At 40.6% G+C, this 25680-nt stretch overlaps 1 protein-coding gene across 1 annotated transcript in view; it reads right to left on the bottom strand.

Moving 5' to 3' along the window:
• The window catches only part of MPDZ (multiple PDZ domain crumbs cell polarity complex component), a 123903-nt gene that overhangs the window by 26822 nt on the left and 71401 nt on the right, over positions 1-25680 (bottom strand). The window contains exons 23-29 of the mRNA XM_065405917.1: positions 16948-17052; positions 15605-15697; positions 14820-14997; positions 11062-11172; positions 9479-9493; positions 7313-7405; positions 2217-2379 (exon numbers count right to left, since the gene is read on the bottom strand). Coding sequence (XP_065261989.1) covers positions 2217-2379; positions 7313-7405; positions 9479-9493; positions 11062-11172; positions 14820-14997; positions 15605-15697; positions 16948-17052 — 758 coding nt within the window. The remainder of the gene's footprint in view (positions 1-2216; positions 2380-7312; positions 7406-9478; positions 9494-11061; positions 11173-14819; positions 14998-15604; positions 15698-16947; positions 17053-25680) is intronic.

The raw sequence follows: 25680 nt of genomic DNA, 5'->3' as shown, positions 1-25680 counted from the left end.
CCTGACCCAAAAAAGATTTGCAGGGGGGGGGGTCGCAAGGTTATATTGGGGGGGGGGTCACGCCAGTAGCAGCGCAGAAGTAAGGATGGCAATACCATACCATGTCATCTTTAATTCTGTGCTGTTGCTGGCAGTGGCTCTGCCTTCAGAGCTGGGCTCCCAGCCAGCAGCCGCCGCTCTCCAGCTGCCCAGCTCTGAAGGCAGCACTGCCACCAGCAGCAGTGCAGAAGTAAGGGTAGTTGTACCACAATCCCCCCTACAATAACCTTGCGACCTCCCCCCCCACAACTCCTTTTGGGGCAAGGACCCCTACAATTACAACACTGTGAAATTTCAGATTAAATAGCTGAAATCATTAAATTTATTATTTTTTAAATCCTATGACTGTGAAATTGACCAAAATGGACTGAATTTGGTAGGACCCGTTATAGTGGATCACAAAATGAATATGAGCCAACAATGTAATACAGTTGTAAAAAAGGGTAATATTTTGGGGTGTCATATGTAAGACACAGGAGGTAATTGTCCCACTGTAATTGGAACTGATGAGGCCTCAGCTGGAGTACTGTAATCAGTTCTGGGTACCATACTTTAGGAAAGTTGTGAACAAACTGGAGTTGGTCCAGAGAACAACCTTACTTACAAGGAAAGGTTGAAAAGAATGGAACGTTTTGAGCGGGGAGCTGATAACAGTCTTCAAATATGTTGAGGGCTGTTACAAAGAGGACAGTGACAAATTGTTCTCCATGTCCAAGTAAGGACATGTAAGAGAGTAATCGCCTTAATTTGTAGCAAGGGAGATTGAGGTAAGATATTAGGAAAACATTCTAACTATAAGGGTAGTTAAACACTGGAGATAGGCTTCTAAGGGAGGGTGTGGTATCCTCATCACTGGACGTTCTTAAGATCAGGTTAGACTAACACCTCTCACAGATGGTATGACAAGGTGTGCCTGGCCCTTCATGACCCCTGAGGTCCTGCTACACCCACCCCAGGAAGGAGCAGTGAAGATGGGTCCTCCAGGCCTGCCTAGAAAGGCTGCACAGAAGCAGCCAATGAGAGCCCAGCAGGCTCAGATAAAAGGAGCTGCAAGGTCTGAACAGATCAGTCCCTGGCTAGGACCAGAGGGGCAAGGAAAGTGCCCCACTCTAGAGCCCTGCAGCAGGACTGGAATCCCGCAGGACCGCTGCCATAATAGCGGGAGTGGGATTAAAAAAAAATCCCATGCAGGGCTCTACTCCACTCTGGTCAAAAGAACTTGATGGGCTGCATTTGCTAGGAGCTCTAGCCTTAAGGTATTGAACAGAGGTAAAAACGAGACCGGATGGGAAGAGGCCCAGGGAACATAGTAGCAACCAACTAAGGAAGCAGTAAGTGGCTGCTGTTTACAGGGTCCATAGGTTGGGACCCGGAGTAGTCAACAGGCCCAAGTTTCCCCACCAGCCACTGGGAAAGTGACCTAAGGCCTGAAAAGGGAACAAGGCTTGGTTAGAAGACCGAGTGAAGGGCGGGACTTAAAGGGCTGAAGACCCTGGTGAGGGCTGACATTTTTTGAACTCTTTGCTACTCTGGAACTCTTTGACTCTGTGACCTAGCTGGAGGGCTGAGTCACTGAAGACCTGCCTAGCAAAGTCAACAACCTACAACGGGTGCCCAGGAGCAGGAAAAGGCCCGAAGTATCAGAGGGCAGTCAAGATGTGAATGTCCCCCATTACAGATGGTCTAGGTATACTTGGTACTCACTCAATATGGGGGAATGGACTAGGCAACCTCTCGAGGCCCCTTCCATTCCCACATTTCTAGGAGTCTTTGGTTTCCCCTCCTCCCCCCGAAGGTTTTTTCTAAAAGCACTAGTCCCCTTGTCTGCCCATGCACTCCTATATTTTAACTGCAGGTGAGATTACATTCAGATAACAGAACTGTATATGCGATTACCATGGGTGACATATACTACATCGAAACTGTTATTGCGATTCATTATGTGCAGGGTAGAACCTACATTTACCAGGACCAGCATTGAAACTGAATGCACAGAACAAGGGCAAATGCTTTTGTGTTTCAAGAATGTGCAGCTGTTCAAGCAAAAGTGAAAGGTGAAAATAACATTTTATACCCAGATAGATGAAAATGAAGGGGTTAAACTTGCGCCCCAACCTACTCCACATCATTGCTATTTCAATGCTGAGCATTTCAAATAGCACAAAAAATAAACTTACTCCAGCTGTAACCAAACTCATCATCATCTTCCACATCCTCTTCAATTTTGCTGGAAGATGATTGTACAATTTCACAGCTCATTCCTGAAAATGCTGAAGGAGGGGGCAGAGGCAAGTTACTAAATGAAGTCTTTTCTGGCTCTGAATCTGACTGACTGGATGCCTGTGGAGAACAAGAAAAATGCTGTGGCTAAATATATGGAGACTCTAGAGCAGGGCAATCTAGTACATGAAAATATAAAAACGGCAATGACTATGGCTTTGAAATTTAAATACCAAGCACCAGGAATTCTAAACAAAGCACATAGCATAGAGAGACACCAGGATATCAGAGATGTAAAGAACACTAGGCAAGAAGGAGTAAGACTCCAAATGTATTTTTAAGCAAACAAAACTGACATTAAAAGCCCAATTCAGTGAAGTTTTGTGTGTTGCTTTTTTGCCTGAGAAACAACCTTGTGTGAAAACTGAATTGAATTTTTTCAATATCCAATTTGCACAGATTTTCTTTTTTATATCTAAAGAAAAAAACTGAGTCACTAAACAATTTCTTCTGCTATAATTTTGTATATATACAAACGGGAGAGATGGAGGAATGGAGTTAAGGTAGCTTTGAAGAATCTTGTAAAAAGAATATTTAGTTGAAATGTTGGTAGAAAGGCCTATTTAAAAAAAAAATTACTGTGAAGAACACAAGAATACCTTCTTCCAAGTCCTTTACTTGTCTTCTATACAACCTATGAATAGTCATGTCAAAAAGGAGAAAGATTTCACCATAAAAAGGGGGGGAGGGGACCAACTCTTGGTCTTGTGATTAATTTCTATTAAAAAATAAAAACAAAACTATATGCACACAAATTACTACTGCAAATCATGGTCATATCCTCAACTCCTTAGTCTGGCAAAACTCCCATTATACAGTCAGGTTGCTTGAGGGAAATGTGATCAAAAACTGTATGATTTGGCTCCATCTTTTTAACTTGTATCATTTTAATGTATTTGGCACTGTGATCAATAGTAAACAATAGGCCACGAGGGCTTGGTAATTGATAAGTCAGGTGCTGAGACTCAGCAACTGATAGATGTCCTATGAAAAATAGTACCATTTTAGAGAACTGAAATTTGCAGGTACTGTATTGACTTCTTCCAGCTTTTACCTTCCTCACTTCAGCTTTAAGAATCTGATTCTAGTGGGAAGTGAGAGAATAACATCTCCGATGGTGTTGCTAGGGGGTCAAAAATTTTAATACACCTTCTTCAGAGCCAACACGAGAATTCTATTAAGCCTCCCCACCCCGAAGGATTTCAAAGATAGGAATCCATCGGTGCCTGTAGCGGGGTGGTTACCCTGCTCCAGCCCTGGGAGAGGGCTGTGGCCGGGGAAAAGCTGGGCTGATTGGGAAAGCAGCCACAGCTGTAGCCAGTGCAATCAGGGCCCAGCTGGCCCTTATAAGAGTGCAATGGGCCAGAAGGAGACACTCTCTCTCTAGCCTCTTGAGAGAGAAGGACCTGGCTGCCTGGGAAGCTGAGGAGGGTACCTAGGGTGGCGCAGTGCTGGGGAAGGGCAGAGGGAGCTGGGGAGCTCCAGCCTAGCTAAGCCCCAGGCTGCAGGCTCAGTTGAGGGCCCACAAAAAGGGTACTAGGGCTGCAGAGGGGCAGCCCAGGAATAGGCAGAGGCAGCTGGTCCAACCCCCCTTGCCAATGATGAGTGGTTTACAGACTGCCGTCTGCCCCAGTGAGCGGGGGCTAGATGGAGACTGGCAGTAGCCACTGAGGCAAGGTGGGGATAGGGGGTTCCTCTGGGAGAGGAGACCCAGAGCGAGGGGGTACTGTTGTGGGCAGGGCCCCTGGGCAAAGGGCACCGGGGTCTGGGAAGGACACGGGGCCAGCAGCAGGCAAGGCAACGGCCCGCAGAGGGCACTCTGGGCTGGAAAGAGCCAATTCCCTGGACGACCAGCAGCTGGTGAGTCGTCACCCCGCCACAGTGCCACACTCAGATAACATCCTTTCAGCTGAGAAGACTAAAAATCTACTCACTTATTCTTACGAAGATCTGGGGAAATGTCAATTGTCCAGAGGAAACAAACTACCTTTTTTTTCTCCCCCTCCAAACGTGTAAAGAAAATGCTAATGTCTCATTTGAACCCCCAAATTCCTCTGCTGCTTGTATGAGCTTCTTTCTCCTCTCATTCTAGGAGCTTTTCAAGGAAGTCATGAAATAATATGAAGAAGGCTGAATACGTGTTAACTCAAAATATCATTGGGGTCTAAAATGGTATCTGTTTAAATGCCTTCACATTAGGTACCGCACACACTTAGAACAACAAGACAGATGCTGGTGGCTGACAGAATGGTGCAAAAAACTCAGTCTTACACAAGCGAGTACTGCTATACACAACCCTCCCTTGGCACTTGGAGCTTTAAGTGAATGTGAGGCATCTGAATTGTTTTGAACCCATTGTGCAGAAAGCATCTGAGAGTTCAAAGCAACCTGCTGAAATTCCTAAATGCCAGCTGGGATGATGTAGGGTATTAGATTAGTCTTTATGAAAACTGAGATACTTACTAAACCTAAATTGTGGGAGCACTCTCTGAAAAACTCAAACACCGATGTGGACAGGGAGGGTGACGTTTCATAAACCACACTTATTGCAAAACAGTTCCTAAACTTCAGAATCAGTGTCGGGTGGTAGCAAAAGCATACATTAGCATTCATGCTGTACTTTTATGCTTAAAATGCATATTCCTAACTGAAAAAATTTATGCATCCAATGAAGTGGGCTGTAGCCCACGAAAGCTTATGCTCAAATAAATTTGTTAGTCTCTAAGGTGCCACAAGTACTCCTGTTCTTTTTGGAAAAAGTAAGTAGCAGAATGTTACCTCAAGGTGAGGGTAGAGGAGTTCCAGAAACTCAATAAGCACTTCCTATATATTCACTGGAGGCCGTATAACCTTAAATTAATGCAGGTGTTTGTGTGGGGGGAGTGGAAAGGGGCGTGTCTACACAAAGATTAGGGAAGGACATGAACCAACTGATTTAGTGTAGTTTACAATTACTAACTCAAAGTAATGCATCATTTTAGTCTTGTTCTTTGTGAGCAATGGAAGTGCCTAAAATGTTGCAGTACTGAAGACAATGATCAGGACAACAATAAGATGGTTTGCTATCCAGTAGCTCTGGAAGGACGGGTGTATCTCTGTATGTACGAATGAAATTCCAGTGGATTTATCATTAAAAGAAAGCACAAAGTGCCATATATTGATGGACAAGGAACGTTTCCTTACGTCTCGCTATATGTACATGTATAAACTCTGTTTTAAGTTCAAGCAAATGCTGATATGAAAGCAGATGAATGCTTGAAGTCTTCTCTGCAAGCAAAGAGTAAAACAAAGAAGGTCCTAACAATTAAAAACGTACGGGACCAAATTCTGTCTTCCAAAGTCATTGGAAGTATGCATGCATCTTCGAGGACAGAATCTGGCCCTTTTATTTACACACAAGACTTTTGTTCTCTGAATTGGGCCCTATACAAAAGGTAAAAATATTTTGACTCATGACATACCGAAATGCAAACATCTGACAACACATTGAGCCTTTTGGCTACCCATGTGGCTCTGGTCACAACCGAGCATGTATTTATAACGGCAGTGAATGGACAGCAGTATCACTTTCAATGTAGCAGACCCATTTGGAAGGAAGATCGGTACTTTCCGAAATTACCACATGCCACGTACAAACAGGTATAAACAAAACACAGCACAAAAAGGATGTGTGACACAATCACAAGTTACTGTAACTTTCACATGGAGACAAACCTTAAATGGTGTGGGGGCAAAAGGGTTAGTTGGGGAACAATGGAAGGCAACCCTAACAGGATTCTGCACATCCTACAGTAACAGAAAACAGCAATCCATATATTACAGTACCTTTGACAATATGTAGCATTAGCAATGTGAACTAATGTTTTAAAGTGACAGGTGTATTTTGTAAACTGCAGAAAATTCACACATTTTATTTTAAAATGGACAAAATTGCTTACATGACTTAATTAACCCCTGATTCAGCAAGGTATCTTACTGAATCCGAGCCTTCATAATTTTCTCCACAAAAATCTGGCAGAAAAAGCAAAAAGATGGCCACAGTGGTAGGGTTCAGATGGGGGTGGCAGGTGGTTTTGACTTTTCTAATATTTGCAAGAACATACGTTTTTGCATGTAATTATGTGCAACATGATTTTTTTGGTAACAACTGCTTATTTAGAAATTATACGCAATTACCTCTGTTACACTTCTATTCTCCTTACCTCAGAACTATAAGTGTGGGCACAGATTTCAAAAACATACATATGCAGTTATACAGACAGTCCATGCTCTTTATACATTTTGAGATTGTTACGAGATTAAGGGAAAATACAAAAATTGAGGAAGCACGGATTTATAGCTGAATTCATCCCCCAGATGCATGAGGAGCTACAAGTGACTGTGCAAAATCAGAGCTGTGTGCATGTACATGCAGATAGGATTTAGTCTTTAATTAGGGATGCGTTAGAGGTCTAGTCTCTCCCTGTACATGGATAACTTGCATTAGCACCAATCATGAGGAGAAGAATCTAACTTTTCTAGATTTCCAAAAAATGTTGGCACCCTGCTGGTGGTACAGTGCAAGAATTTCCAAAAAAATCAAAAAAGTTGTCAGCATCTTACAATGTGAGGTATTGACACATTGTTCCTGGCAAAAATAAAGTAGGAAACTCCTAACCACACACATACAGAGAAAGGACCGACATACAAACAACTGATAACAAAATACCTCTGTCTATGAGAAAAGCCATTTCACGTTAGGCTGAGATTTTCAAAACTACCAAACTCCTCTAGGGGGCTCTGAAAATCTCAGTCTTAGAGCTTATGATTATGTAGCTGGCATTTGTACAATACTTCTACACATTCTTATTTATCATGGAGAATTTCCATCCTCACCAGCACAGTATTTTACCCAAATGTGGTAAAAATACAAACAGAGAAGGACACACAAGTGATGCAGAAGCACATAAATAACGTTCGCTGAACCAATAAAGACAATCAGATGTCATCCAACCTTGTTAGTGTTGAACTGAGGAGAATCAGCAAATGGATTAGTGCTGCTGATGGTATCAGGCCCATAGAAAAGGTTGTGCTGCGTGAAAGGCAGCTAAAAAGAAAACAAAAGGAACTAAACAACAAAGAAGGTAGGTTTAAAATAAAACCTTGTGGCTTATAGAACAGACCACAAGGTTTCTTGTGTTAAGTAAACAATGCCCATTTCACATGCTATGCTAAAGACATCTGAGAGTGAAGGCAGGCAAGGCTGTACATTTACATTTGCTTCATACACACTGGTGACATTAAATGATGGGTAGAAGAACAGTCTACCCGTTTTATCCTCCCCATATGTTATGGCCCTCTTCCCTCATTCTATAGGAAGTCTGAAGCTAGTATTTCCTTTCAGCTATTACATATAGCGAGGATTTCTAAAGGCGCAAACACCAGTCAGGCACCCAACTCCCACTGAAAGCCAACAGGAATTAGGCACATAAGTGCCATTTGTACCTCCAAAAATCTCCCCCTATAGTCTTTTGATCCAATCCTCATGGTCCTTACTTAGGTAAAACTCCCACTGATATAAATGGCAGCTTTTTGGCTAAATAAGGAATTCAGAATTGGTATACATAGCATAAAAGCACATTCATACACATACTAAGTGTCTTAAAATTTCATGAGTGAGAAGATGAAAAATTTGCCTTCTTTCATTATTATGTGATGATAGCCAAATGCTTCAATGGATCTATATTGGAACATCACTAATTCGCATTTATGACCTGGATACAAATTCTGCAAATCAGGAAAAGAACAAACATAAGAACAATTTGTGGAAAAATGTAGTGCAAAATTTAGTTTGTGCTTTTATTTTGACAAGTAAACAGCAGCATACTAATAAATGGGCAGCAGGATATTTTGCAGAAGTAATTAAGTTTAGTAATACAGGATCTTATTATAGCATATTGTCATTAAATATGTGCAGCTAAGTGGAAGGGACCACTTTTTTAGTAAGCTTTATTGGGTTTATGGCTTAACAAAATAAGAATTAGCTGGCTTTTCCTGAGACAATACTAGTTACTTTCCTCTTCTCATTTACCATCAACATTTTTAACCTTTGTTTTATGCCATTGATGCAGTTCTCGTACTGTATTGTAGGACCAGAACTGTTTTGAAACAAACGTGCTCACTTAAAAGAAAGAGGCAAACACTCTGATGTTCTATAGTAGATAGGAGTGTCCTAAATTCATGCAAATAAATTCTACAAGGGAACCGGCTGCTATGCTGGCCAAAATTCTTTGCAGCTATGAGCTTAACACTGCTGGAAAACAGGCAGCACAATGCTTAGAAAGGAATGCCTCTTGTATCACAGTTACATAATCTACACATGCTTAAGTAGTGGGTAAAAGGAAAAGTGCAAACTTTAGCACTGATAAAGGAAAAATGATAAAAAACAGCAGGAGAATTTTCAGGGGGAAAAATACATCAAAAATCACTATTCTCTGGGCCTGTCTGCACAGTGGAGTAATGAACCTTATGGGGTGTGACTTCTGAAGTGCACTAACATGTTGCACATTAATTGCTCCATATAGAGCTTGCTGGTGCACACTAAAGGTTCTCTACCCCCTCTGATGCACTAACGGTGTGTACTGCTGCTCTGTACAGAAAAGCCCTTTATCTTACTGTGTAAAGAAATCTCTGAACCAGCTAGAACATTTGCTATTAAAAAAAACCCACTTAAAATCAGAAAATTCATTGTTCAATATTCATTTTCAGGCATCAGTTTACCAAATAAAATTGATCTAATTTGCCAATGTAACATTTCTTGCATCTACAGTATTTTACAGTTTGAAAGGCAGAGCGATGTTAAGACAAGGGATCCACTGTGACAATGCCACTCATAAACTCGACAGAGAACATTTTCCCTATGAGAAGAATTTCTGTTTACACACGCAATGTCTTCTAAGTACTATTTGTGAAATTAATGTTCCTATGTAACAATCAGATTTGCCACCTGCATTAAGAGTTTAAACTATCTTGACGGAGTGTTATATAAATAAAATTAGCATAACACATATTTTGTGCATAAATACTCAAGCTCTAGTATTAACACAGAAAATCAATTCCCAACCATTCATATTTGTGCCTCAGATACTTCGCACATAATGATTTGTCAACTAAAAGACACTGGCTGGCCTGACTTCTATCCCATGCCACTGTGTTGAAGTTATTGAGACAGTGCAAAGGATAAGTCAGGACACCGTTTAGAGAATTACCTTCCATTTCATGTAATCTAAAAAAAAGAATGTTGTCAACAATACCATTGTGCAAGAAAGCACACATCTACATAGCACAACAGAAGGAACCACTATCATAAAAAGTATTTAGTTACTTCAGCAAACAATGCATTCAAAAAATGCATAAGGGTGAAGCCCTGCAATGTGGCTGGAGAGACACTCATCTCAATTGGTAATTCTTATTTAAAAATAACCAGAGCAGAGTCATGATGTATCACAGATGTGGCGCATAACTGTTTGCATGGAGAACTACTAAATTTGTTTCCAGCAGACAACACAGCCCATTCATATTATCTGGGCCACACTCTAATCTCCATGTACAGTATCTTGAAGAAAAAATCTGACTCTCTTGAAACAGTCATTTTTAGTAGATGTGTTGTCGCACCATATTACAGATTGTTATTGTCTGTATGCAGCTAGCTGTCTGGATGAGTACACATGAACGAAGACTGGAAATTCCCTCGTTGGTTCTTACTATATGTACAGATCTAAGTTTCAAAACATTAAGATAGTAAAAAGTGTTGTTTTAAAAATTATATCACAAAGCATGTGCAATGCCTTGCTTTACATACAGAAGTATGGATATTTTAATAAACAGTCAATTTTAAAATACAGTAAAGCTAGTTAGGGGGTAGAGAAACAGAACAAGGAGAATTGTAATTTTAAAAATTCCTGAAGTAACACTCATATATACACAAAAAGTCATCTGTGATGAAGTAAAAGCATCACTCTCATCCTAAACATTCATTAAACAACATGAATCTTGCCCATATCATAGCAAATGCACAATCCTCATTTTAGCAGACTGAGTATCAATAGCCAACATTCAGGAAAGCTATTCCATGCAACGTTACCTGAGATGACTGATGATAAAATGGGTTAGTAGGTTTCTGCCCACTGAGAGCAGAGGCTGATGAAGAGCTATTGAGAGATTCTGGCTGGGAAACAAAAGTTATGAGACAACTAGTAAATAAACATGCAGATTACATAGAATCTACAATGAGGAAGTTTAGTTTCAGGTGATGCAAGCTACTATTTTAAAACTTATTAGCTTGTGTTTGCATTGTCCATGCAGCTTAATGAAGGAAAAATTCTCTTTGTGTACTTCTAGGTCCTTTCATTAATGCTCACTTAATATAACAACAATTGTTGCCATATATTTTGCATGCACTTGGACACAATATCAATCTCTAAGACTTGTTTTTAGATAGGCTCCTTCCCTTCTCCTCAACAAACAATTTTGGAGGATTTTCAAAATACTTTGAAGTGAGCACACTGTAGGTAAATTCCAATTCCAAATCAATTTAATTCTAAATGGAAATAATATTATCAAACCTTTGTTCCTATAATGATCTGTTTGAGATGGAACCTGCAGGATTAAATATCTCTCCCCCACCCCAAAAATAATATCAGCTTGGACATTTATTTAAACTATCACTATTTTTGGTCTCTTTTTCACATTTAAGATGCTTACCCTTGGTCTGTTTATAATGCTCTGTACCATAAAGACTACAGGGTTGCCTGCCTTCCGTATGGCTTCCACAGCTTGTTCATGGCTTGCGTCTCTGAGGTCAATTCCATCCACCTGAAAATTGGAAGGCCTCAGCTTAACATTACACAAAGCTTAAAGTATAATGAAGCAACTTCTAAGATTTTGATTTTGGATCCTCTATTACAGCTTGAGCCAAAGGCCTCTACACTCAGCAGAATGATCCCCGTTGACTTCAACATATGTTGAATCAGGCCCTTAGGCTCCAACAACATACAGACTGGATTTTCAAAAGGCATCTAAGAGCTTAGCTACATGGCACAGCAATGTGAATTCTAAAATGCACCAACATGCTACGCACTAACTGGTCCTCGTAGACCCCGCTGGTGCAAACTAAAAGTTCCATAGTGCATATTAACTTAGGGTGTGTCCACACTGGCAAGTTTCTGAGCAACAAGTTATACCACTTTTATTAGAGCGCTGGAATTAATAAACCGCTGTTGCGTGTCCACACTGTGCTCCTTGTGACGGTGGAGTGCATCCACATTAGCAGCTCTTGCAACGGTGAAGAGAGCAGTGCACTGTGGTAGCTATTCCACTGTGCAACTGGCTGCAGGGTGCTTTGGGAAGGGTTTGCAATGCCTCATGTGGCAGGCACAGCGTCACATGATGCAGGTTTCCCAATCCCATTGTTCCATGGGCATTCTACCACATTGCCAGTTGCTTTTCAGCGCTCTGCACAGCAATCTGTCTCTCCCTCTTTGTCTCTCTCTCATACACACCTGCCTCTGTGTTCAACAGCAGGAGTATTCCACATTAATGGTTTGTTTTGTGTCCCAGAGCAAATCAGCACAGCATGCAATGGCTGTCAGAAAGGGAGCTTTGAAAGGGAAGGGATGCATGTCTCCAGGGCAGCTGAGTTCAAAACAATGAGCAGAGCAGCCACTTGAGGGATTATGGGACACTTCTGGAAGCCAACTGATTACTTTCTACCCTATAGTGTCTTTACACTGCCAATACAGTGCTGGAACCTCTGCGCTTTAAGGCTTATGACTCTCGTCGAGGTGGGGTTTTTTGCAATGCTGCAATTGAGGAGCTTCTGCGCACTAAGTGGCTTGACAGTGTGTACACCTCAGGAGTTACACCGCAGAAAGCTGCTTTACTGCGCAGTAACTTGCCAGTGTAGACAAGGCCTTTGTGTTACTACATTAGACGAGTCCAAAGGGACACAGACACCCACTTTTAACTCTGGGAATTTTGGTGCCTATCTCCCTTAGGCTCTTTTGAAATCCCAGCCATATAATTCAGGCTTTCAATATTCTAAAGGATTTTAAAACAGGCTATTAATCTGCTTGATTCAAGTTCCATGTCGATATTTTGTCCCAAAAGCCACGGTTTTAGACTATGTAATAACATGAAAGCAATGATAGAGTTTGCCAACAATTGCTTCAAGTGATTTATGGCTCAGAATCAGGGCTGTTTATACCTACCTCACTAAGCCAATGTGAGGTTTAATTATATGATACTTACAAAGCACTTGATGATCTCTGGTGGAGGAGAAGCATTATATGAGTGCAAAGTATTTTTTTTTTTAAATGTTAGACAATTTTTCCTTGTTACATTCCCCCACCCCCCGAAACTAGTTTTAGTTCAGAGTTGAAAAATTTTCTTCCTCCCTAAAGAAAGTATTTACAAAGGATGGCTAAGAACAATTTTCTAGGAGATGTAACATACTCTCTCTTTCGCTCTCTGTATAACATGTACTGATGTGTTTATTAAAAAAAAGTTTATCTTGGTATCCAAGGAAAATCCATGTTATGGTGAAGTTAGCATTAGAAAAGCATTTTCATAATGACTATGATAATAGCTAAAAGCCAAGATACAAGGGTTATTTGTTAGTAGTACTTGCATAAGAAGCCATATAGTAAGAGTTACTTCTGCCTCTTTAATTTCATAGCTTATCTGAGACTTAACCATCCAATGTAAAATAAAGAAGAGAAGGAAAACAATTTAAGATAGCAGATTCTAAATCTATTAGGAAAAAGACAATATTGTTATAACTCTATCACTTCCAATGACGAAAATAGTGGCAGTTGCTAACTGAACCAGGTTATGTTACAGTATGAGAAAGGGAAACTATACGTACACATCCAGACATACATGGTCACACGAACACACACTGTATCTATGGTCAACTAGTTAACATGTGTATTCCCCCATATACACTTCTGCAAGTTTCATTTTCTGGGACAGTCCATATGCTCATTAAACCCAATTACTCACTTTTATTGACCATTAATTACATTTCTAGCCATTCTGCGAAGTAAAAGCAGTTCTCATCCTTGATATTAATCAATGTCTTCATACATCGGAGACAGACCAAAACATTTAGGCCAACGCCAGGCATTTCTGAATACAAGACTATTTGTGCTATTTTATAAAACCAACACCTAATAGAGCTCTGCTCTGGTGTTTAGATAGGTCATCTGAGTGCCTAGATGAAGCGGTATCTTTTTATTATGGAAGTGCTTATTTATACAATATGTTATAAATGGGTCCTCTCCAGCCCAAATTCCACCTTCATATCTGTTGGCCAATGGAAGCTCTGCAATCCTCTCTGGCTGCTCATTGTAGAAGCTATTCTGATGCCCTGCATCTATGTCCTATACGTTGTCCTGGGTAGCAGTAGCAGCCATGTCATTCCAGTTTAAACATTACCCACCTAGAACCACCCTACCCCAGAGGCAGAATCACAGTTTCTGCCATGTGGGTTGCCATGTACTTAATGAATGGCAGCCAGGGTCCAGGGAATACTACATCATAAAGAATAGTGCATTTCCTGACAACCTACGATATGGGTTTTAGAAAGAATGTAGCTTAATCTTGGCTGCCAACTTTGCTCCAAAGCTGAACCAGGGTGGGGTGAAGGTGAGAGCGCCATCCCTCCAGAGATGGCAAAAAGGGGATCAGTGATCAGGAGAAAGAAGTCTCCCCCTAACCTATCTGCAGGGGTGGAAAAGTTTCTTTATGTGCCCCACAAGTTTGGCTCTAACCACCTCTCTATTAGCAGCTAAGCAGAGCTCTATGTATTCCCACCCGGACGTGGAGCATAAGTGAAGATGAAAGACAGGATCTGGATGGGCACTAACATGCAGGTAAGTGGGACACCTATTTGCAGTTCTCCTCCTCTCTATGGCCATCTCTTTAACTACCTTTTGCGGATGCACAAAACATGGTAATCTTCCTCCTGAATCAGCTGTTCTAAAGGGGGGCTAGTATCCAGGACCTTGCACATCCCTGTGTTACTCTGAAGACGCTGTACATTTGAGGCTGTATGTAAGCCTGAGGCCCTTTGCATGTAAAACACACACATGATAGGACTAGGATTATAATGCAGTAACTACATTAGGTATACCACATGGTAAAACACTTAAGGGCTGCCAGTAGTGCTAACAGTAATGGAGACATTGGGGAGGTGCAATAATCATACTGCTACCTACATTCCTTTGTGGTGCTGGAGGTTTTATATTCAGAAATATTTAAATAAAAAAAAGTGACAACTGTACGCCGCGTAGGCCTTGTATTTGTAGGCACAAAATCTAGTTGCTGGCCTTGTACCATGATGGCTGATGAGAAAAAAAAATCATGATCTCTTCGCCATAACAAAATTAACAAGCAGACATTTGCAAGGTTGATGTATATACATGGGAAAAATTAAAGCACGTTATAAGTTTGCATGGTACCTCCACTATTCTATCTCCAGTTTTTAAGGTTCCATTTTTGCCAGCGGGGCTGTCTTCCAGAATGTGTTTGATAAAGATTCCCCTCATCACTTCACCATTGCTCAGCCGACTCCCCATCCCTCGTCCACCGACGATGCTGATTCCCAACGACTTGCTAGGTTCTCTCCAAAGCTCAACCCTACCATGACAAAAAAACAAAAAGGAATGCACTGTATTTACATCACAGCCTCTCGTCTACAAATTCCAAAGGCCTGTCATTTGTACAATTCTATGGAACATATCTGAGAAAAATTCTTCCTTAGATGTTTTCATGCCTTTCTATGACAGTGGGTTGGGAATGACCAACACGTCTATTTAGTGTTTAACCTTTGTCTACTGCCCTCCATTTATTTTGGGCTTCTAGCTAACCCTCTTATCTCCTATGTAAGCTACAGCAAGACTAACATATTCTTATAATTGGAAGGATACCTCGAAGAGCTTGGATACCATCCCACTCATTTATGTAAAGAGTTAATTTTGTCATCCCCTGGCTTAGGCTGATAAGTGCAAATTAAATTTAAAACTAATCTTCCCAGGCACTCAGCACACAAGTTAGATCACAGGGATTTAGGCTGACTGCAGTAAAAATAAATATGCCCTATTTGTGCTATGCACAGATATAACACTACACTATTTTGATTGCTTCCTTATTTACTTTACAGTATATGAAAGGATCCACTATAGTTCCAATTTCAACACACCAGCGTTTAGGAGAGAGTGTCATTCAACTGGGAATCCATACTCACCGTCTGGGCTGGTTCCAGTGACTGTAAGCTGCATTCTGAAGTTCACTTTCTTCTCCCTCCCCCTCTTCACGTTCAGGTAGTTCTGGAATTTCTCTGCTAATAAATAAGAGCAAACAAAGTACTTTTAAAATCCTAATGAAGTCACAGGTGACGTTATGCAATGAACACCAGACCGATCAAACTGCCAGAATTAGAATTTCTACAGAGCATGGAGGTAGCCATGCTTTTACACATGAAAATAGTGAGTACAAAAGTGCTTTAGTATCTAGCATACTTCTAAGTGTTCCCCTTATATTGTAAGAAAGATTTAAAATTCTGATGGTACAGCTGTGAACCATCTGGAATCACCACCCTCCCAGTAAGCTTCTGATATAATATAGCCTGTGTTTAGGAATTCCCTTTCCACGCTCTTCAATTAAGCTTTCACCAGTGACAACCACTGAATAGAATACTCTGCATTTCTAAATGGGAGTGGAGCCAAAATTTAAACAAACTGAAGTTTAGTTTCCAAAGGGGGGGGGGGGGGGAATGACAGCTATGATTTTCAAAAGTGACTAGTGATTTTGTTGCCCAACTTGAAACACTCTGAAGGTGATCTGCACCCTCTCTCTCTCTCTCTGAAAATCAGGTTTCTTCAAAGTGTCTCAAGCTGAAATGGAAGTACGCAATATTGTTAGTCACTTTTGAAAATCCTGGCCAATAATTCTAACGATTTCCTGACGCCTAGGAGAATGCTGAGAACAGTTCATTCTGCGACTGGAAATTCACAGCTAATTGTGGCAACATACATTCTAGATGGAACAGAAATGCCATTTTCAAATTTTGGAAAAGTACAGCTGATAAGACATCATATTTGAATTTTTTTCTTAACCCCCCCCCCACCATCCTCTATAACTGCTTGATTTCACAGAATATTCCCATTGTCTCTAAAATCTGATAATGTTGAAATATCAGTATTTTTTCAGTATACTGTTGCTTTAAAAAACTATTTAATTAATGAAGAGTATTCCCAACCAGTATTTACATATACACCATCTTCTTATTCAGTGAGAGGCCTAGAAAGGGATGAACTTAATTAGAATAGGATTTTAAATGGTGTATACTCACCTCTTTTCAGACACATATATATTAGCCTTTCAAAAATGTAATGGAAAACTGCTAGCCAGGCACAAAAATCTACTTGCCAGTGCTTTACCATAATGATAAAGAAAAAATCTTGATATTTTGCCTTCCCATAAAAAAATTCTCTATGAGCAAAAGTCTGCAATACTGATGTCCATGCATGGGAAGAATTAAAGCAAAAAGCCCTTACAGTCGGATAATAAGAGAACATATTGATTCACCTTACAGTATGTGCAGAAAAGAGATTGGGTGGTATTGTGTCCTCTGGTTGTTGTCCCAAACTGGCTTTGTACTCTTCCAAATGTTCTGCTGGCACATATGTAATCCTGCAATAAAACACAAAACAAAACACACAAAAGCAAAACAGAAGTCATGGGTCATGCCTCAGGTAACTTAAGGAAAGGCTGAATGATCGCCTTTTCAGACCATCTCAAGTATCAATTGATGTGAAACGGATAGCCCAGGTACAAGGAAGGATGATTTGCAACTATGCAAACCATATCCCTAATTAAGCAGTCACATTACTATGCATCTGTAGTCATGTTAGCTCCTGTCCACTTCACCAAGCTATCTGGTGCTGATCACACCATTTTTCATTTCTAATACTGGAAGTTGTACAGTTCACTTGTGGCAAAGATTGTCCTGCTGAAGGACTGGTTTACAACAAAAAGCCCTCGGCATCAACATGCTGAAGAACATGACTGGTGTGCAGCAGCGCTACTATCCCAAATGCTAGCAGGAAAATGCTTGCACACATTTTACAGTAGCTTTTATGATTTCCATCAAGATTTGGAATTTGATTTTGTTCTCCACAGTTCCTGTGAAAACACTCTAACAAACAGAAAAAGAATAGCAGGTAGATGGAATGACAGCTATGAGGGTGATGCATACACAGAGGAAGGAGCCTGAATAACACATCAGCAGCAAAACAGTAGAGGGGAAGGGAGTGCAGGAAAATGATATTGGTTCCTTGTTTTACAGCCAATGCTAATGACAATGGCGTCTTCATGGGGGGGTGGGGGGGGGGGAGAGTCCAAAAAGCCCTTCAGCATTCTTACCAATTAAAAGAATGGATCATTCCAATATAGTCAAACAGGAGAATGATGCTGATAGAACATTCTCTGCAGCTGGGTATTTGAGAACAGTTCCAAAGAATATGACAAAAACCTAGATAATAAGGGGAATCACAGTCTCTTGTTCCTACTGTTTAGTGGGGAAAAAATAGTGGGTTTTTCCACCATTTCCCCCCCCCCAAAACTCTTAAAAGTTCCAGAAAACAAAAATCTTTTGGTCCAGATCTTGTCCTATACTGGAAGAAAACTTACTAGTTTCAAACTGAGGTCTGCCCTGCCAATCATCTGGTTATGGGAAAGGCAAGGCTATTTATTCCCCCACAGAATGGGCATGGAGACAAAGCCTGGCAAATGCAGAGAGATCCCAAGATCCATGAGGAAGGAAATCCTGCAACACTCAGTGTATCTGTACGGGGCTGGGGTATTTGCATAGAAGCCCAGTTCCTTTTCACTACTCCACAAAAGTATCCCTTATCTTGTGCTCCCATTGGTTTTCAACTGCACATGATAAGGGAGCAAAGGGAAGAGCACGTAGAAGGAACTTACATAAAACAATGCTGTCAACCTACAGCTTTGGGGTATAAAATTGATGGCAAAGAAAAGCCCCTTCCACTGTCCCTGACAAGGCATGCACCAGTCCCCACCACACAATCAAAGTGTCTCAAAAATGCACAAGGGGCTTCCACTGAGGGAGGGAGAAATAATGCTTCTTCTACACAATCCTCTCCAATAAAATCGTTTCCCTTTGGCTGAAATTCCAGGTTTTCCCACCCTCCACGTTGTTTGGTTTTATTTCCTAAGGCCTATAGCTTTTTGTGCCTGGTCCATCATGGAAATGCCCCCATTCAAACACTAGTGCCAATTACTGAGTGCTTTTCAGTTCTGAAACACAAAATGCCAATACAAAACATTCAGAGAAATGCCACACCTTTCTACTTGCATTTCCTCAAGAGTAGGACATCACTAGTTTTATGTGATTAAAAAAAAAAACGCAAAATTCTCCGATAATAAACAACATAAAAATCGTCATTTTTCCACGATTAAAATGAAATGCTGAACTTTCATTTCCCTAGTCACAATATATACAGGTATCAGTTGAACACAATGTTTTATTGATACACAATAGAACCCTGTTTATTGGAGCCTCCATTATCCGGCTCTCCATATTAACTGAATCACCAGCCGCCCAGTGCTGACGCAGTGGGTGCTGGCCGCCCGAGCTGCTGTCAGCCCCAGGCAGCTGGTAGCATAGTTAATACAGAGAGACAAATATGGAGGCTCAGATAAATGGGGTTCTACCGTATATGTTTTTCTTTTTTCACAAAATGTAAAAACTAAAGATTCTCACAAATTCCATGTTTTTCCATAGCAAACAGATTTCTAGGATTCTTGGACATCACTAGTGGACATACAATAGTACAACACATTTATATTATCAGACCTACGTTCTGAAATGGAAAAAAAGACCAAATCAAACTTTTCATAAAACTACTTTGCAAAGTTCCCTTTGTTTCTCCACATTTTAAAATAACCTCCCTTGTCACACAATCTCATCTCTCCAGCTGTGAGTGTCATAAATGGGAACAAAGAGTTAGAGCTGCTCTGACACAGCAACACAACCACTACTTTTGCAGGCTAGCTCATAAGAATTCCTGCCATTATAAAAGCCATGAAAACATTAAAATGTCATTTAAACAAGAGAAAAGCATCTATTGATCTAGTTATTTCCACCCTTCACTCAAATTAATCAAATTTCACCTTAATATAAATGCAGACATAAATAGCAAACAATAATAAAATATTTTAAAAAGGTATCTGCTATAAAGAATTCAGGACCATAAACAGTCTCTGCTAGTGTGTTAGTTAGAGCCCCACTCTGAGGCTGCTCTAAATTGTGTTGAGAGGTGATCTGACCCCCAGGATCACAAGATTGCCATGGTGATGTAAAGCCACCTTTGTCTCCCCTGGAGTCTTCTACCAAGAGCTCACCCATACCCAAGAATCAAGACCTAAAAGACCAGATTAAAAAGAAAACAAAAAAAACAACAATATATTGTTTCAAGGGATCACATCCATAGAAGTCTCACAAGTCTCTTATCTTCACCATTATGTTTGCAAATGTGAACATGGCAAGCCAGACTTCCTAATTAATTCCATTATAATGTTTTATATAAACAATATGGTCCAAATTTTGCCCTGAGATAGGCACAAACAAATCCTACTGATATAAATCAGTGGGGGCTATTCTTATGTGTCTGAAGGAAGAATTGGGCCCAACAGCTCAAGTTTTACCAATCCTCTGTCTACAGTAAACATACCAACGCAAACACGTAATTTGAATGCACTTAAATAAATACAGTACAACCTTGCTAATTTAAACTGCCCTAATCCACACACCCTATCATTTGCACACAAAACCTGCCTCTCTCTTCTCATTTCTCAGCTAAGATTTGATAGAGGTGTCCATTTGTGAATTTGTTTTTTATGTAGCCGATTATAAAGGCTTCAGTTATTTTACAAAATATGCTACAGAATATTTGCGAGTACACCAGAAAGTATCAGCATGAATAAAAAACTAAGTTATAATTGTCATAGATGAAAAGTTACATTCTGCGCGGGGAAGTTAATGCGATTAGCAAATCAACACTTTCCAAAATTCAGCCATCTGTAATCAGTTCCCCAGTCATTCCTGCGATTAGCTAGGTTCCACTGTAAAGTAAGTACCATTTAGAATCCTCCCCCCTCTCCCTATATTTACACCATGTTACTCAAATGAAATTATAGAATTAGATCTAGTGGAATAACCAAAATTGTAGGGAGTGAGGCTCTGCATGAGAGCATATAGTTCAATGTCCTAACAAAGCAAAGCTCTGTTAAAAGCCCTCTTTTATTGGGGCTGCTTTCTTTGCTAGTCTCTGAAAGATGTTGACTGCCATCTCCAGTGAGAGCTGGAATTGCTCAGTACCTTGCACGATCAAATCATCGGTGACCAGGGGCCCAGGACTGTGAGGGTTCCCAGGTACTGTGCCACTGTGGTTCTTAGTGCTGAGAGACAGAAATAATGGTAACAATGTTCTACTCCAACACTGAAAAGGCTCGTCCATAGGAGAAACTGACACCAGCTTTAAAACTTACTCCAAAATGTGGTCAGGAAGAAGGATGGAGAAGTGAAACAAACTGCTGGGGGGGTGGGGGAGGGGAGTGGGGAAATAGAGAGGACATACAAATCAGAGAAAAAAGGGTAAATGAGCGAATTATAGATGCATTGTATTTCTGATCTGTAAGAGGTTAAAATGTCAAAGTTTAATAACTTCCTCTCCTTTATAACAGTCAGTTTTATATTGAAAATGTTGCTATTTCCTTTCTGATGAGATGCAAAAAAAAAAAAAAAAAAAAAAATTAACATGCACTTTGCAAAGAAAGCAGTGACAATGGATACACCAAATGGTGTAGATATGAAAACATTTCGTAAACACAACTCCGCATGCAGTACAAAAGGAACATTCATTGCATGCTTGGTCAAACAGCCACATAAAAACCTTTAAACACTAACAGAGGAAACAAACTGAGTGATGAAGGACAAGTTACTGTAGTCAACATACAGTTTACTTTATAACTATACCAAACCTTTTTGTTACATGTGGAGAAAATAAAACATTAGTGCCAAAGAAAATATGACACTGAGATTAATCCAGATATCAGTACATCCACATATGTATCTGATGTGTATCAATTCCAATGATTGTCCCCTTACACACAAGCTATTTGGATACATTCTACATGGATAATACGACTGAAATAAAGCAAAATAAAAATCAGCAATTTTTCAGAAACCAGTGTTTTTAATACAGTCTGAGGAAGTATGCTCCAATCTGCATGCTTAAAAGCCATATATATATTTACTGTACCTATATCTGGATACATCCCTGACATTTTGGATGTTATAAAAGCATGAAATGATTCACAGACAAGTTGCAACATAGAGCCATAATGAGCTTTTGAATCACCGATACTCACACATAAAAGGGGGCCTGATCATCAGCAGGTGCTGGAGAAGATCTAGAATGTGAAGCATACGATGCAGCATCTTTTTACAATGGTGTTAACAAATGTCAGTGTCTCATGCTGAATGTGAGTTGCATACATATGTAGTTAAAAGTGTGAGCTTCTATTTATTTATTATTTATTTATTTTTACCCCTTCCACCAACATTCCATCTACACCTCCCCCGGAAAGCATCTGCTCTTTATTGGTGTCTATAGCAGTGATTATTAACAAGCATGGAAAAATGGAACTGCAATCAATCTTTTATTCCTTGATCAGGAATTCATCCACACACTTTAGGTTAAGGCAGGTGAATTTTGATTCAGCTCAGTAATTATCTGGCAGATGTTACTAGCAGCTGCTGCTGAGCAAAAAACCCTGGCTATTATTACAGAAATATAAGAGCCTCTGGCAAGGTGGAGTGAGAAGTGAAACAGAATGCATTCTGGCAAGGCCACACATCTGGTTTTCCACAAAAAAATAATGAAACCTGGAATTCAAACTGCCTGGTCTTGAACTCCTGAAGCTCAAATATCCTTGCATAAAAATAAAACAAAGTTGAGGTCTGCAATAGGTGTACAGTACAAATGTTTTGGGTGGTTTTTCAACAAATCATATTCCCCATAAAATATGCTATGCAACTTTGTAACTGAAATAGTTTTATTTAAGCCCCACCCAACTCCACATTGAGGTCACCTGGTACAGGAAAGTGCCTCAACAACTTCACATTTTAGGCCCTACGGTGCAGCCCCCTGCCTATATGCTGTAAGTTAATCAAGACTGTGATGGGAATGATTTGATTCTTCTCCCCACAGGCGAAGCATGCTGCCTCCCACAAGACTGTTAACCCGTTAGCCTGAAAGACTGGGCATTGAACCACTAGGGTCTCCTGCATGGCAGTGCAGAATACTTTCACTGGCCTCCAGACTGATATGGGCTAGGCTATGCGCCCTGTTCAGCAATCAGAAATCACTATAGTTCTGCATAATCAGAGCTCTCCAGTTTGGGCATTTGCAGAAAAATCCAGGTCTATTTTTGTGATACTGTAATTCAGTGTTTTTCTGGCACTTTACAGTGCTCTTGACAGTGTAAAATGAATGAGAAATGATGCTGTACTGACAAAAGAGGGTAACGAGAGCAAGAGCAAAAACAGAGAGTCATTTGAGCCAAATGTCGCAGTCCTTGCTCCTACAAGACTCCCAGTGAAGTCACAGCAGGGTTTGGCCTTTTATTTTGTTATTTCTTTGCAGTGGAGGGAGCAGGCTTCAACTTGTGAAGTTTTATTAAGCAGACTTTTAACTGGTAACTGTAGATGTCAAATGAAAACTTGACATATTCAGAATTATAATGACAAATGCCCTATTTCTTTGAGATTTTCTGAACACTGCTACATCCATCAAATCTCTGATAGAATTACAACCACCCTGACTACAACATCAAATTTTCATTTAACATCTACATTTACCAGTTAAAAGCCTACCAAATAAATTTTCAAAAACCTGTATCAATGGTACTTCTACAAGTTGAAGTCCGCTCCTCCCACACTGCAAAGAAATAACCAGGGTAAAAAATCCTGGTATAGCTGCACCCAAAGCCACAGCTGCCCCAAGCCATGCCCTTTGCAATTTAAAGCAATACAACTGTTATGTGCTTTAAGGGGGGGATAGCTCAGTGGTTTGAGCATTGGCCAGCTAAACCCAGGGTTGTGAGTTTAATCCTTGAGGGGGCCACTTAGGGATGTGGGGCAAAATCAGTACTTGGTCCTGCTAGTGAAGGCAGGGGGCTGGACTCGATGACCTTTCAAGGTCCCTTCCAGCTCTAGGAGATCTCCATTAATTTTATTTATTTTATTTTTTTAATTGTCAACCTTTTGCTCACTACTTTTTAAATTGTATTTCCATATCTTTTGCCTTATTTATATCTTCATTTCCCTTTCTCCCTTTACACCATATTTTCTTTCTTACCACAGTTCCTGATGCGTATTTTCCTGCATTGCCTTAAGTAACTGTTTCCTCTTTTCCTTCTCTCTCTCCCTCTTTTCATACGTGTTCTCTACCCCCTCAGATATGTTCTGTTCTTTTCCCCCTTTCCACTTCTCCCCTCAAAATCTTTATGTCAATTTCTCTTTTCTAATCCAATCAATCTTTCCCTCTCCTCTACTCTCACACCCGCTCACAGACCCATTTACCCCTAAATTTTATTTAGACACCTAACAATCACTGGATTAAATGTACTAGCCAAAGATTCATACAAAAATGGGCAGCCTGCACTGTTCAAGGACAACACCCAGATGTTCTCTTCTCCAGCATCATGCTGGGAAAGAGGGGTGTGCTTGGGTTCCCAGCAGGGTGCTCTCCTTGACCATGCTTGGGTCCATCTTTCTTATCAAATGCTAGTGATGCTCCCAGTTCTCTTTGGTTGCTGTGGAAAGAAGCAGTCTATCTTTGATCTCATCTTTCTGATGCAAGGGTGGGTGGGAGGGCTACACTGCTCTACCCTTCCCCTCTCCTTCTGATTGTGACTGGAGTGTGTGTGTGTGGGGGGGTGGAGTTGGGGGAGGCTCTTCTACTCTAACCTTCTCATTCTCTCAAAACTCTTAAATCTCCCTCCCTTCTCCCGCCCCCATGAATATCTCCAATTAATGCTACTGGGGCTGCTATGCTTGTCTACACAACCTATGGCCATGAGCCTCCCAGCTGCTCTTCAAAAGGTTTTGATTACCTGGTTCTCGAGTAAAGACAGGCAGAGCAATGCTGATGATAGCAAAGGAAATGCACAGGTTGACAGACATGGGCTCGTGGGGACTGCACAGCCATGCTAAAAATAGAGGTGTAGATGTTGTGGCTCAGGCTCTGAAGTCTCGGGAGGGCGGTGGGCTTCAGAGGACGAGCCACAACTTCAAAGCATTGTCTACACAAGCTATTTGCAGCATAGTAGAATGAGCCCTGTAAGCCAGAGTCAGACAACTAGTCTGGGAGGCTGGGTGCCATGGGCTGCATAGACATACCCTCTGAGGATTTGTCTGTACTAGAGAAGCACACCAAATCAATTTAACAATGATTTAACCCTTGCTTGCATTGATTTAGCTTATGTCAGCAAATTACCAATTTATGTTTATTCAATATAAGCAAAGATTAAAATGGTTTTAAGTGTCAATATTAGGGGTTTGCACTGATTTTGCTAGACTGAGTTTTAAATCAATTCACTTCAACAGTGTACTTTTGTAGTACAGATAATGCCTTTTCTTCCCCTCCACCCCACACAGGAATGGAAATGAAACTGATCTGATGCTTGTCAATTTCACCGGGGTTCAGAAAACTAACAAGACTGATCAGCTTGGCAAAGCTCTGAGCAGCAGCAGCACAGGTTCTGGAGCCTGGTCTCTGCAGACTCAGGAAGACATCACTGAATCCCTTTACAGATGGTTCATGTTTGGAGGGTTCTCTCCACAACCATAAGAGCTACACACACAATTTCATTTTAAATGAAAGCTTAGAGTTTGAAGGAATTGACAAAATATACGGGGGGGGGGGGGACACACACCACTTACTCGCCACATGCAAGTGGATTTTTCAAGCCCTGTATTAAATCATGCAAATTCTAAAAAGTCCATTCTTTGGTGTGCTATTATTACAATAGTAGCTCCTTTTTACGTACCAACAGAAAACTGCCATTTGTCATAGATGTACTGAAAATTATCCTTTCAATGTTCTTTTTCTGCATTAATATCATGTGTCATACTTTCTGTTAGGCAACCAGCAAAGATGAGCTCATTATAAAGATATTCTGCAAACAAAATCACTTATGCCATGGCAAGAACAATTCACATTTCAGAAT

The sequence above is a fragment of the Emys orbicularis genome, chromosome 6, assembly GCF_028017835.1.
Source record: "Emys orbicularis isolate rEmyOrb1 chromosome 6, rEmyOrb1.hap1, whole genome shotgun sequence".
NCBI lineage: Eukaryota > Metazoa > Chordata > Testudines > Emydidae > Emys > Emys orbicularis.
The sequence above is the reverse complement of the archived record's forward strand: the minus strand, read 5'-3'. Positions and strand labels throughout refer to the sequence as shown.